Here is a 15302-nt window from a genome sequence, read left to right on the forward strand (position 1 = left end):
AGCTGTTTTATGTGTGGCAAGACAGCAATACCTCTTCCCTCATCTGAAGCCAAACAGAGCTCATTTTTGACAGGCAATGCCTGTGAATTTATTATGGCATGTGAAACATGAAGCAGCAAGCAGATGTCTGCCTCTTTGTGATTGTATGGCACCAGTGAGACAATATCTTATTTAGTAGGAACACACAGAACTTGCTTCTTATCAGAGGCTATAACTTCCTTGTCCTGTTCCTTTAGTCAGTGGATGGCATACTTTGGAAAAAAAAATAAATTATCTTCATTCATATGCAAAAATTCTGCCAGTTTCCATGTGTGGATGCAGAACCAGTGACATGTCTACATGTACCTGTTCCAAGTTTAGCTCTGTTAGTGCCTTTAGGGGCAAGCTTGTCCCAAACCAGGTCAAGGTTTTTCACTTGAAGACCAAAATACAGGGTATCAACATATATTGAGCATAATCAAATGTTTTTGTGGTTCATGGCTTCAACACTAGGATAGCAACTGCTCCATTACTGACTGGATTTATGACAGGAGGCAGAGAAGTAGCCTCAGTTAAGTCTTCAGGCAATCCAGCAGATCACTTTTAGTGCCCAGGTGTAATGCTTTTCCTTGTGACAGTGATGGTGGTCAGACTTGATTCTCATGGCAAAAGAATTCATCTAGTCTTCCATCTCATGTCCAGCATGTAATGTACTAGCATAGAAAGAGCTCCAGGTTCTTTCTTCAATCCATTTGAAATTTCTATAATTCTTTTCATAGAATAATCATTGATAGTAATTGTATTCATGGTTTCAAATGTTATATTTTTGGTGATTACAGAAAGAGCAGTATTTCAGAAAATTTTTATTGCCTAGCAATTAAAAAAAACAAAAAAAATTACCTGCCCAGTTATACACATTTTAAATACGTTTAGGGTTACAGTAACCACAAATAATATTAAGCCTGGCCTAAGTGTTGGAAAAATCTAGTTAACTGAATTATATGATGGTTGGATGAGAAAAAGCAAAACATTGTTTGTAGAGTCCAATTAAACTCGGCCCTTGTTTCCTAAAAAAGGGACCAAAGGCTACCTGAAGGGGTTACTAATTTTAACCACTAGCACCATTATACAAATTAGTTGTCTCTTATTAGTCATTCAGTCAGTAGACATTAAAATGATGTCACATAAAGCTTGCTTAACATTGCAATTTGGTCTGTCATGGTGTCAGTTAAATATGCTTATGTCATGAATCATGAGAAAGAATAATAATGCACTCTGTATGGCATATGAACTCTAAAAATAAAAATATTTGTTACTCTTAATTTTGGTTCTCTTTACTATTGCTACAGAACACTTCCAAAGACCCTGGAGAAGTACATGTGGTTATAAGAGGAGTATTGATAAAGGTATTATTAATGAGAGAGCAAGGTTTGCTGATAACTAGATTTTTATACTTGCATTACAGATGTTGAGATACAACAATAATTCTGTTCATTTGCAAGTTGGATAAATACTTGGCAAATAATCATTAATTACAGTAAATGCAAAGTAATGCATCCAGGTTATCATAACCATATTTCATTTTTAATATGAATAGAAACCCACTGAAACTGCTAAAAAGAAATGTATCTTGGTGTAGTGGTGGATAAATCCCTTTCTCATCCTTCATTGCGGTGTTCTGTTGTTAGTGGAATTTTACAAAGCAGTTATACATATATCAGTTATAATGCAAAAGAGATAACTGTCTCTACAAATCACTAGTCAGGCATCACCTGAAATACTATGTACAGTTTTGGTCTTCTTACCCAATCAATGGTATGGTTCAGGGTCAACTGGGCAACAGACAACTCGGCAACACTCAATTCCTCAACAATAATACCAGTTGACAGATAACTTGGTGAGAACCTCATTTGACAACAATATTATCAACTGTTTTGCAATTTTGTTGTTTTTTCACTGTACAAACTGTTGCTTCATTTTTAGTTTTTGCTATAAAACATCTATAATAAATTAATATTCAATATTTGTTTTTATATTTTCTTATTCTTTGGTTCAATTTCAGAGCAGAAATTCAATATTTTGCAAACTAGTTTCATCTCTATCAGATGATTCTTTGTGTATTTATCTATTCAAAATGCAACAAATTACTTGTATATGTTGTAAACATAATTCATGTACAGGTAAAACATGCAGACATTCCTTTAAGTAAACATTAATATTATAACAAATCCAACTCATGACACAGTTGCTGAAAAGTTTATTTTTAGACCAGTTGTTAATTGACAACTCATCCAGTCGCCCAAGTGTCACCAAACCAATAGTTACTGACTATTAAAAAGGAATCACATGAGGACTACTGGGATTTTCATTAGGTTTATCACTAAAAAAATAAGTGTGCAAAACAACTGGCTTCACTTGTCCAATACTTGAATTCAATTATCTAACAGCTGAATATTATTGGTCAAGAACAGGTTATAGGAAAGCTATGTGTCAGCTTTCTTTTATTCAGTTGTTCCTTGGGGACTGTGTTTACAATCTTGAAATAGCATAACACAGGCATTAACTGTTCTTTAACCCCTTACCCTTTCATTACCTAAATATGTTAAAAAAAACTTTTAAAATTTAATTTTGTTTGTGAGTATGCATTTAGACAAAGTGAAACAAAATATTTTGTAATAGTTTATGATTTTTTCACATGAAAAGACATGTATAATAAAAATTGTTATAAACCCAAAATACCTCACGAAGTAGAAGCTTATACAATATATCCAGGCTTATCTGCATGAAAGACATAACCCCTACTAGTACAGAGGTAAGTCTACGGATTTACAACATTAAAATCAGGAGTTCGATTCCCCTTGGTGGGCTCAGCAGATAGCCCAAAGAGGCTTTGCTCTATGAAAACACACACACATACATACATACATACACACATAAAGAAAATAATTACACAGCTTTAAAAGATATGTTAACAGACAACCTATTGAAATATATATAAATTCTATAACATGTTCAAAGAATGATTATCCCAGTATGATAGATTTGGAAGCAAAATGCGACACCATGATACATTACAATAAGGATAAAAATTATATGCTTTCTCTTTAGATTATTTTTCCACTAATGTCTCCTTTCTTATATCAGCAGTGAGCTTAATAATAAATATTTGCATGTCCAATCATCTGTTGGTGAAATATGGAATTTAAGTCTCCCATGAAGATTACTTGAATGAAAAACTTTCAGCATACCAGTAACAATTTAGCATGACATAATTATATATAAGACTGATTCACACAAATATAACTCAGGACAACCAGAGTTAAATAATGCGATATGCTTTACCACATATATTCAAGTTTAGATAGCAATGTTTTTATTTTTATTATTTTTTTGTGTACAGAGGAAATATACATGTAAATTTGGTACATTCTGGTACACTTTTTTAAACAAGTTTGATTCTAGTAACTGCCTTACAAGTATATCTCAATTGTAATTCCACAAATGTTCGTCCAATCAGTTATTTCCATTTCATTATAATTTGACTAAGTTTGCAGACAGTAACACTAGGGTAGTTAAAAGTTTCAGATTTTTAACTTTGTCACATTTCTCTGTTACATTTGTATTTAAATAAATTTAGTAAACCAAATTCAGAGTAGAACAGAAAGTTGAAACAAAGCTACTTTTAAATAAAGTTGTCAAAAATACTGATAGATGTCACAATATTAATATTTCAATATATCTTAAGCTTAGTTTTACAGGGTTAATCAAATATTACAGATTCTGGAAACTATAGTTTTCCATATAAATTGTGTTGTGAATTTTATTAAAAGGATGATTAATAATAAATAATTCCAGTATTAATGAACTATTTTATGAAGTGTTTAGGAAAAACTTAATAACAACTACTCAAAAATCAATTTCTTAACTTTATTACTGAAAACTATACACAAGATAAAGCTAGCAAATTACCTACTTCAATCATAAAAATAACATTCAAAGAAAGTTTATTACTCTAACACTATCATGTGCTGGAGAATATACAAAAAAAACAACTTTAAGTTCAGGGCAATTAACTTGATTAATTGAAAAATTACAAACATCAACTAGTGCTATCCAAAACATATATCATGAACATAATCAACTAATCAAAATTAGTGTTTATAATTACTACCGCTTTCACTTTGTACAACTAACTTAATGTAATCAAAATATTAACATTATAATTTATTATTTTAAACCGATTCAAACTCATTCATCTTAAATGCTGTCATAACTGACAAGAGTAATTAACTTATTGTAATTATTGTTTCCAATTATTCTAACTATTGGAGCCTTACATAAGAATAATCAACTACCTGAATGTGAAATATTAGTAGACGTGATTATAAATCAACTGGTAAGTTTCACTAATCACTCAGCTCTATTTGTAACTACAATTAAAACGTGCTTATAAGACAGTTACTAAACTGTTGAAATTTTAAGACAATGAGTATCAAAAGATGTGCGTTTACTGGTTGATCACAAATCCATGTACCAGTGACATTGCAGGACATACATGTTGTCAAACATTAACGTCTTTTACATAATAAAACAAAAACCACCGATATAAAAATTTGAGACTAAACATAACAGACAGACAGCTAGAAAGCACTTGGTCCTTCAATGCTATCCTTTCATACCCACACTTAACAAAAATAAAAATTTAAACCCACTCTTTATTTGCCAGGAAATCATTAATTCCCCTCTTAAACTTAAGTGCTAACCTTCACTCCTCTCGTAGGCAACTCAGCCCATAACTCATTCACCCTGTTACAAAAAAAAACACATTATTAAATGGCAATTAGCCTGTCTTTCCTCGATCTTTATCATTGAGAACATAGCACAAAAGACACCAAAGACCTTCATCATATTGATCTCCCAAATAATCTTAATAAACTTTAATAAGATCATCTCTTATTATTTTTCTTCTCAAGATAAAATAAATTAACAGAACATGTCATGTCTTTATGAATCCCATTCTGTCCCAGCAATCATCCTAGTCATTGTCCTTTAAAACACTTTTCAAATAAGTCAATATTCCTTGTTAAGTGCGACCTAACTAGCGATTAATGTAGAGATAAGTTACCTCTTTTGATCTATTTAATGTGTTTATAAATATACAATTAAAATATTATATGCACTTTACTAGCATCAAAGCACTAAGTGTGTTGACGGCCTGAGTGACTTATCCATCACTATCTATGTCAAGATACTTTTATCTTATCCTACTAAACTGATTCACATCTATATTAAATGTATGATCCAATATTATAACCCAAGAGCATTGCCTTGACTTACAACAGTTAAATGTCATTCACCAAATATTTTTCCAACTTTAATTGATTCAAGTAACTCTATAGTGCTTTGAAATGCTCAATGCAGCTACTTGTAGAAATACCCAAGAGTAATCTTCATCACTACACTAACTGATTATACTGTGGCTAGATATCCAGCAGATGGGTATGACATTTCAAATATTAAATACACAGAAGTCAAACACTTTGAATACTGATGAGTTGTCATCACCTCTCACCCGACTTAGAAAATGAGTAATAATATGTTACGTGACTGATTCGTGTTCAAGCTCATTTAAATAATCTGAATAAAATTTTTGCACTAACAGAATAAATAATGATTGCCATTCTTATTTAGTATCGATCAATATTTGTAATTGTTACAAACTGCTCAAAACAATTTTTGAAATATTAAATACCTGGCAGTCTACAATTGCATGATTATGAATATTGACAAGCTTACAATATGGTATATATATATATATTACTTGTGGTATAAATTTTTCAAAGTAGTATCATCATTGTAGCTCACCAGTACTCAAATATCTGTACTGCTAGATATTTAGTATTTGAAAGATTGTTCCAGGCTGCCATACAATACCATTACTGTTAGCAAGATAAATCAAAGGTCCAAGCACTGATCACTCATGTTTTCCATTAATAACTAGCATCCAGGTTTGCTAGACTATGTTAGTGAAAATTCTCTGTAATCCAAACACCATGCCATCTACAACAGTTTGATACACCAGCTTCAACTCTAGTAGTCTTGGGTCATTAACATAACTTGAAAAATAATAATGTTTGATATATATACAGCTTATCTCAAGCCTTTTCTGAAAGGTTCAGCTCTTAAATTATTGTTTAAGGTGTATGCAATGTTTAAGATGCCTCACTGATTTCATTATAAAAAGAAGAAAATAATTAGATGGATTTTCAATGGTTCAGTTGTATTTAGTAATTTTGTGATACACTCAAAGGTAAAAACATGTACATAAAAATAACAATAATCACTGAGAAAATAAGTTAAATGGGAGAAAAGACATTGATGTTTAATATAGTGCAAGTTCTGGATGTATGAATATCCTATTTAAAAAGATATGTACAGCATAGACATACCAAAGCTATAACTTATTACTATCATTCTGAACCATAAATGCATATTAATGAAGTGCTCCATTTCCTTTATCTTTCTAAAAACTAATAAATAATAATCATATGTGTGTCAACATACATGCAATTCTTATGCACCAAGTCTGTCTAACAAGGATGTATTATTAAATAAAATATGTGATATAATGTTCAGAGTAATCAAATTAGTTAAACACAACATTAATACCAAGCTTCTACAACTGAACATGTGATCTGTATGACCATGAGGCTTAAAAAAATGTCTAGGCTCCAAATTTTAAACATATCTTATAATTTTAGATTAAATGTAACTTAATAGAATCTCCTGGACTAATTATTAAACAAAACGCAGCAACATTAAGTAACCCAAAATAAACTTTTTTTTTTTTTCAAAATAAATGTATTTGCAAACTGTAATATTCATAGCAATACTAACGTTCAAAATAATGTAATATTATCAGGTTGTAACCTACAAGTCAGGGTAAATTAAGTAATCAAACTAATGATTTCGTACGACAAACTCTCGGAATGAGGCCTCGAAGGTATACATTACGTCAGCAACTGGAACTATACGGCAATATTAAAGTTTAAACGGTAAAACACTGGGTGTGATTTTTGCGCACTAACAGTCCCACTGGCTGGAAGTAGTACTAGTAATTACGCATGCTCATGTCATTACCCTTACATTTTGATTAATTTCAAAGTTCAACTTCAAAACTATTGCTCAATCAATTATCATCATATTTTATCTTAAGTTAAAATTATCGCTAACAATAATATTAAACTGCTTAACATAACTTTAAAGGTAAATGTTAAAACCCTTTTTAATAAAAGCCTTAGTGACTTAAAAGTTGAACAAGTACAAATAGCTTTCGTTTCAAAAACCTTTTCGAGTTTCTCGCTTAGAATAGTACGTTTGGTTCACATCAAATTCAAAGTTCAACTAAGTGTGACTGTTATTTTTATTAATTTATGTCCCTACTAGCCATATACTGCAAGTATAATGTAACCCTAGTAACTAACAGGTAACTTTATGAAGTATTACTATCAGCGTAACATTGTATCACCTACTCCAGACTCGAAATTGAATTTGATATACGTCTTAAACTAATAAAAATAATTTATGAAGGTTTACCTGTCATGTCGACCACTTGAAAATGCAGCCATAGTTTTTAAATGAGATTTTTCTACATTATAGGTCAACACAAAATAATATAATAATAATAATGACGCATTATAATCCAACTAACATTAGAATCAGTAACACACATCATCAGTTTCAGAGAAGTCTATACAGAAAATGGCTGACGTGCTCGCGAGGAACCTCGGGATAGCTACATCCAAGTGACTCTGCACGGTTATGTTTATAAATCTCGAAGCAGGGATTTGCTTTAAAGAGATCGAAGGTAAACCTCGACAGAAAGTGCAGAGTGACTCGAAATGAGGATACTGACACGAGTTCAGCTTAATATGTAAATAATGTTTTAAATGTCAAGTATGTACATCCATATGTAGCCTTCTGTATTTAAACGTCTGAGAAATGTGACATAAAGTTTAATAGTTTCAAGTTATTATGCTGGATAACATTGTGTACAACGTTTTTGATGAGATCTTTGGTTGAATGTTTTATCAACAACATGAAATTTTTACCACGTTGCAATTCTTATGCTATATTTATTGTTTTAATTTGTATGTGTTTTAATTTAGACATTATTAGATCTTTGTGTTGTTATTTAGCTTGAAGTGTCAAGTATCGAGATGGCTTTAGTGTTTGAACTTTTATGTTTCCAAAGGTTAGGAAGAACTTTATTCCTAAACATATGTGCGTTGGTCTGCATTGTATTTTTGAGTCTGATATTTAATAAGTAATGAATGCATTATCTCGTCAGTTTGTTGCTGTCAAACAGTTAATTCATGCTTGTTAACAATGAATTTGTGTTTCAACCAAGCGGTGTAGATACACTTGTATTTAATAAGTAGGTTGCGAGTTTATTTCCGTTAGACGCAGATTAATTATGCCTATCAGCGAACATTTGTTATGCTCACAATGGAACTTTGAGAAATAAAACTGTTATTAATGCTAAGTAGACTGGACTTTCCATTAGTTTTTCTTCCTGAATAATTCAAAATAACTTGCCCAACAAAATGAGTTCCTTGGATTATTTCAGTACAGGTAAAACAGCGTATAAACCACATTCAACTTCCAGATGATGACTTGTGCTTGACGTAAGAATGAAAATGTCATGCAAATTGTGAAACAGAAAAGGGAAGATAAAAACAAAATGAAAAATTAAGAAAGGATTTGCAATAAGAAGATATACAATTCACAGAATAATTAGGAACAAAAATCACTTTGATCGAGACGAGCTGTTTGTATAAATAGTAAGTATATGTGTGGGTGTGTTAGGCTAAGGATTCTTCTACAGCAGGTGTGTGTGACTTGTTGGCGATAAATTAAAAAATAAATAAACGAGCAGCACGCACGTGTTTCTAAAATGATATATGCATGTATTCAGAACACGTTAAATGTATATACAAAAATTTCTTACACTATGGAGGTCCTAGTTACAGAACTATATAATGTTTAAGATATAGTCCACGTAGGCCTATTCAATTGCTATAGAATTCAGTTGACAATCCAAACTGTTTTCCTCTATTTCTATCGTCAAACTACCCGGGAATAGTTCACTTATCTTGTCATCGAGCTATTGTTAATATATCCTGTACTTCAAAAATGGTCTGCTTATTTTTCATATTTCCAAGAATCATCTGCTTTTTGTTAAAGTCCACTGAGGCTGGTTCAATTACTTCCAAATATCTTTTATTGAGGCAACTTATGTTCCTTATTTTTTTTACAAAATTTGTAGTCTCACGCAAATATATAAACCATTAGGTCTTTCACTCCTATAACAATTAACTTTGCATGTAACTTTTCTCTGACTGAAGTTTTTCTTCCTTTGACTTAGCTCTTTTTCTGCTCTTTTATTAATCTGCTTGTCGCTATTTATATGACTACCATCTAAACCTTCTAGAAATCTCCATACTCTCAACATCAGTGAATTACACACAATGTTTAATAGTCTTGATATAAATTAATTAAAAACGCAATGTACAATTTTTACTGAGTTGCATAATCAAGCTTTTCATAACTATTACCTTTAAAATAATTGCTTTCTAGCTCCCCATTGACTCAGCGGTATGTCTGCGGACTTCCAATGCTAAAAAGTGGGTTTCGATACCAGTGGTGGACAGAGCACAGATAGCCCATTGTGTAGCTTTGTGCTTAATTAAAAACAACTTTAAACAACAACTTTTTACTTTTTGTTATGAAAAAAACAATCATGTAATATTCACTCACAAAATAAATAAATTAATACTTCTTATTTGCTTGTTTGTTTTTGAATTTCGTACAAAGCTACTCGAGGGCTATCTGTGCTAGCCATCCCTAATTTAGCAGTGTGAAACTACCCGCGAAAATACTTCTTACACTGGACAGTATTTTACGTAAGACTTAAGCCACTCTTCAAGGATCCGGCATGGCCAGGTGGGTTTAGGCGTTTGACTCGTCATCTGAGAGTCACGGATTCGAATCCCCGTTACACCAAACATGCTCGCCATTTCAGCCGTGGGGGCGTTATAATGTTCGGTCAATCCCACTATTCGTTGGTAAAAGAGTAGCCCAAGAGTTGCCGGTGGGTGGTGATGACTAGCTGCCTTCCATCTAGTATTGCACTGCTAAATTAGGGACGGCTAGCGAAGACAGCCCTCGTGTAGGTTTGTGCGAAATTCAGAAAATAAGAAATTTATACATTTTTTCATTGCATTCAAAAGGTTTTTTTCGGTTCACATCTGAGTTGTATCATATGGTGTACACCAACATTTACAATTCTTTTGTCTGTCTGTTCTCGTATAGAGTCTCCAATAGGACTTCTCCTTCACAGGATCTCTTGTCTTTCCTAATTTATTTGTATATTTTCGCGGTAGCTTTTGTTTCTCTTTCTTATTCTTACCAATAATTTCTTCATTGATATTAACATCTTTCTGTCTTATCTCCACTCAGTGGTCTTGTGGGTCCTTATCTTCTAAGACAAAGTCACTGTCTTCTGATTCTACATCTATGATGGCCACACCTTCAACATTTATCTTTGTTTCAACAGCCAAACCCATTAGGTCTTCTTTTTTCCCAATATACCTCTTCAACAGATTGGTATGATAGACCATGGTTGTACCATTGACTTTCACTTTATAGTGCATTATTCTTATCACTTCCTGTGCTGTGAAAGATTCTTTCAACTGATGGGTGAGTCTGTTACTGTCTGTAGGTAGCAGAACTAAAACTTTCTGTTCGATCTTAAAGTCTCAGCCTTTGGCCTTCTTGTTATATAAGTGTTTCTGACTGTCTTTGAGTTTGGCTTCTCCAGTACAATTACTTTGATAGGTCTGGTTCAATATCTCTTTCTGGTTCTATGTTTTGTAAGTCTCTTTCCATTTTGTAGCTTTGTTCTGTGGTGAAGGGTCCTTCTTCTGCACTTACTTCAAATTTCTACTACATGATATTTTTCCTATTACCAAATCATATGTTGGTACCTTTATACACATGGATTCAGAGTCTTCTACATATTATGAAGTATTCACCTTTATTTTTATTATAGAAAACTTTCTCACTGTTTTATCAATCAGCAGATACAAGCATACCATGCTCATCATCTGATCATCAGATACATGATACTAGACTGGTCCTCACTGCTGCCTTACTGGACCCAATGTCTCATTAAACTTTCAATTTCTTTTTTTTTCCAATAAAGCCTTCACATATCGGTTTATTGTGATTTGTTGGCACCTCTTCATATTTGTAACACGCTCCACACGCCATCGGTACTGTTGATTCATTTGCAAACTTGACTGAGAATTAGTCATGCACTCATCAACCATGACAATGAAACTTCCTTCTTCTAGTGTATCTGACGAGTTGTCTTGATTCTGTTTCTTCTGGCAGCAGTATCCATAGTGACAGTCACTCGTTTCTGTTTCTACCAGTACTATCTTTGTAAATAGATCCAGCTGCTTTATGGTTTAATTTCTGCTGTTGTTTTCAGGTAATGGACTTTGTGATACATCCCATTTTATAAAAAGAAAAATACTATCTCTTATCCCTTCTATCTATTAACCTCCTGTCATCATTGGTAGACTCTTGCTTCTGATTTTGAATTTGACTGAATATTTTTGAGCTTGCCAGTAAAACTCCCCCCAGGTGTTTCCATGTATTATTCTGCCGGTTTGTTCACCTATAATGTACGTATTGGTGCTCTTTTCTTCAGGAATAGTGACACGTCAGTTGAATATGAGACATAAAAATTCTAGTACTAATAAGTCTTCCACTTCCCCAAAATTATTTTTGCACTTTTCCATGTCAGTCTTTCTAGTGAAGTATCACTATAGACATGCCACAAAATGAAATATAGTTTCTTGAGTTTCAGATGTAAACACAAAAGTATCTACAGCTAATTTCCGGCTTACGTTAGCCAGGATACAGATAAAGTTCAAAGTTTAACTACAAAATCTTGTGACCACAGAAGTATCTGTAGCTCATTTCCTGCGTACGTTATCCACGGTACAGATAAGGTTCAATGTTTAAATATATTTTTGTGACCACAGAAGTATCTATAGCTCATTTCCTGCTTACGTTATCCATGGTAGAGATAAAACTATAAAATTTCCATCTTTGTATAAAATATTCTGGAATGGAAAGTGAGGAAACACATTGTTTTATAACCACATAAATTTAACCAGATGAGAGGAGAGGATAATAAATGCTGGCTTACCAATTAATAATGTTTAAGTTCAAAACATAATTATTAAACGTGAAAATCAACAGTTATTTCAAGGTTATCAAACATATTTTTATCTGAAACCTAAGTTTCTGGACGATATTACTAGAACGAGCCTTTAATTACGTCTTAGTAGCTTTTGATCGATAAGTATCTGAGACCTGATCAACGTTACAATGTTAGATAATACTATGATAAGTCCTTCCTGCCAATAGTAGGCGTTTTTGGTGAGTTTTGCTTGTTTTAATGTAACTCTGAAACACCTAGTACAAAACTAACCGTAACAAATCAATGTGCTCCGAAGGTCTTTTTTTTCTTCTTTTGTTTTTTGATTTGATTTATGTTATTTTTTCCTTTAAACGACCCCACGTATCTTCGTCAGTATTTGCTCTTCTGCTTTCCCTCGGTCTCAACCTTTTTTTATTTTTTAATATGTAGCCACATGTGTCTAGCATTATTCATTCATTTACACATCCGGCATTCCCACTTAATGAAGCGGACATCGTAACGACTTTTTGTGTAACCTACTTCATAAGCAGTCTAATAAACATGCCCACTCATTTCATACATAATGGTTACATTACTCTTACACTTCTCCTGATGACTACACACTGAAGTGATACCACTGTAAGATAGTTACTCTTACACTTGTCCTGGTGACTACACCCTGAACTGATTCCACTGTAAGATAGTTACTCTTTCACTTGTCCTGATGACTACACACTGAACTGATTTCACTGTAAGATAGTTACTCTTACACTTGTCCTGATGACTACACCCTGAACTGATTCCACTGTAAGATAGTTACTCTTACATTTGTCCTGATGACTACACCCTGAACTGATTCCACTGTAAGATAGTTACTCTTACACTTGTCCTGATGACTACACTCTGAACTGATTCCACTGTAAGATAGTTACTCTTACACTTGTCCTGATGACTACACTCTGAACTGATTCCACTGTAAGATAGTTACTCTTACACTTGTCCTGGTGACTACACCCTGAACTGATTCCACTGTAAGATAGTTACTCTTACATTTGTCCTGATGACTACACCCTGAACTGATTCCACTGTAAGATAGTTACTCTTACACTTGTCCTGATGACTACACCCTGAACTGATTCCACTGTAAGATAGTTACTCTTACACTTGTCCTGGTGACTACACACTGAACTGATTCCACTGTAAGATAGTTACTCTTACACTTGTCCTGGTGACTACACACTGAACTGATTCCACTGTAAGATAGTTACTCTTACACTTGTCCTGATGACTACACACTGAACTGATTCCACTGTAAGATAGTTACTCTTACACTTGTCCTGGTGACTACACCCTGAACTGATTCCACTGTAAGATAGTTACTCTTACACTTGTCCTGGTGACTACACCCTGAACTGATTTCACTGTAAGATAGTTACTCTTACACTTGTCCTGGTGACTACACACTGAACTGATTCCACTGTAAGATAGTTACTCTTACACTTGTCCTGATGACTACAGACTGAACTGATATCACTGTAAGATAGTTACTCTTACACTTGTCCTGGTGACTACACACTGAACTGATTCCACTGTAAGATAGTTACTCTTACACTTGTCCTGGTGACTACACACTGAACTGATTCCACTGTAAGATAGTTACTCTTACACTTGTCCTGATGACTACAGACTGAACTGATTTCACTGTAAGATAGTTACTCTTACACTTGTCCTGGTGACTACACACTGAACTGATTTCACTGTAAGATAGTTACTCTTACATTTGTCCTGATGACTACACCCTGAACTGATTCCACTGTAAGATAGTTACTCTTACACTTGTCCTGGTGACTACACACTGAACTGATTTCACTGTAAGATAGTTACTCTTACACTTGTCCTGGTGATTACACCCTGAACTGATTCCACTGTAAGATAGTTACTTTTACACTTGTCCTGGTGACTACAGACTGAACTGATTTCACTGTAAGATAGTTACTTTTACACTTGTCCTGGTGACTACAGACTGAACTGATTTCACTGTAAGATAGTTACTCTTACACTTGTCCTGGTGACTACACACTGAACTGATTTCACTGTAAGATAGTGTGATATAATGGAAATTATTTTGCATAAATCAACAGAGCTGCAACTTCATTGCAGTATATTTAACTACAATTGTTTGTTAGTTTGTTTGTTTTAGCACAAAGCTATATAACAGGCTATCTGCGGCTGTTCACAACGAGGAACCGAGCATCGTTTTCCAGGGTTGTAAGTTTGGAAACTTACCTCTGAGCCACTCTAAGGACGTTTCGTTTCTGTTTGTTTTTTAAGACGTTACCTTATTCCTGGTGTCACGATTGACTTGCAGGTATTCTTTGTTATCATGACTTTTAAAGATATATCACTATTTTATCGATATCATGGTTAACATATAAGTAGGAAGTGTTTTTGGATGTCATTTTTAAATACCTGTTTATCTTCAGTGGTTCCAATAATGTATGATTTATAACGTATCGAGACTTCATTGTTTTCGTACTTAAGGTAGCTCGTATGTATATAAAGAGTAGTATGTAAATGTAAATAGAATTTTATGCACAAATTAAGACAGATGGCAAGGTAAGAGCCGTAAGAGTAAAACATTCCTGAACTGGAACTTCTGACAAGACGAATAGCAAGCAGTCATCAGTAACTTCCACCTAAAGAGCTTCTCTGAACTGAATAACTCGTTAATTGTCACTTTATTAACACTCCATAGCAAAAAATGGGAATGTCGTTCAGTGCCATATTACAGACTCGAACCTTAGACCTTCTGTATTCTGATTCACATAATAACTCGAGTTTATTACGACCTAATACGTGGAAGCAACATTCGTAGATTTGAGTTTGTTATAAGTATACGTGTATGTATTCATAAATATAAATGGTTCATATAACTTCATAACATTTAAAGACAAAACAGAAACTCTTGACACTGGTCTGACATGGCCGGGTTATTAAGGAAATCTACTCGTAATCTGAGGGCGGCAGGTTTGAATCCTCGTCACAC

The 15302-nt window shown here is 33.4% G+C and overlaps 1 protein-coding gene across 1 annotated transcript in view; it reads right to left on the minus strand.

The window, feature by feature from the left end:
• LOC143240749 (uncharacterized) overlaps positions 1–7762 on the minus strand; it is a 145440-nt gene extending 137678 nt beyond the window's left edge. The window contains exon 1 of the mRNA XM_076483711.1: positions 7576–7762. Within this exon, the coding sequence (XP_076339826.1) occupies positions 7576–7607 (32 nt within the window). The 5' untranslated portion in view covers positions 7608–7762. The remainder of the gene's footprint in view (positions 1–7575) is intronic.
• Between the last annotated feature and the right edge of the window lie 7540 nt (positions 7763–15302).

The sequence above is a fragment of the Tachypleus tridentatus genome, chromosome 13 (genome assembly GCF_004210375.1).
Source record: "Tachypleus tridentatus isolate NWPU-2018 chromosome 13, ASM421037v1, whole genome shotgun sequence".
In the NCBI taxonomy this organism is placed as follows: domain Eukaryota; kingdom Metazoa; phylum Arthropoda; class Merostomata; order Xiphosura; family Limulidae; genus Tachypleus; species Tachypleus tridentatus.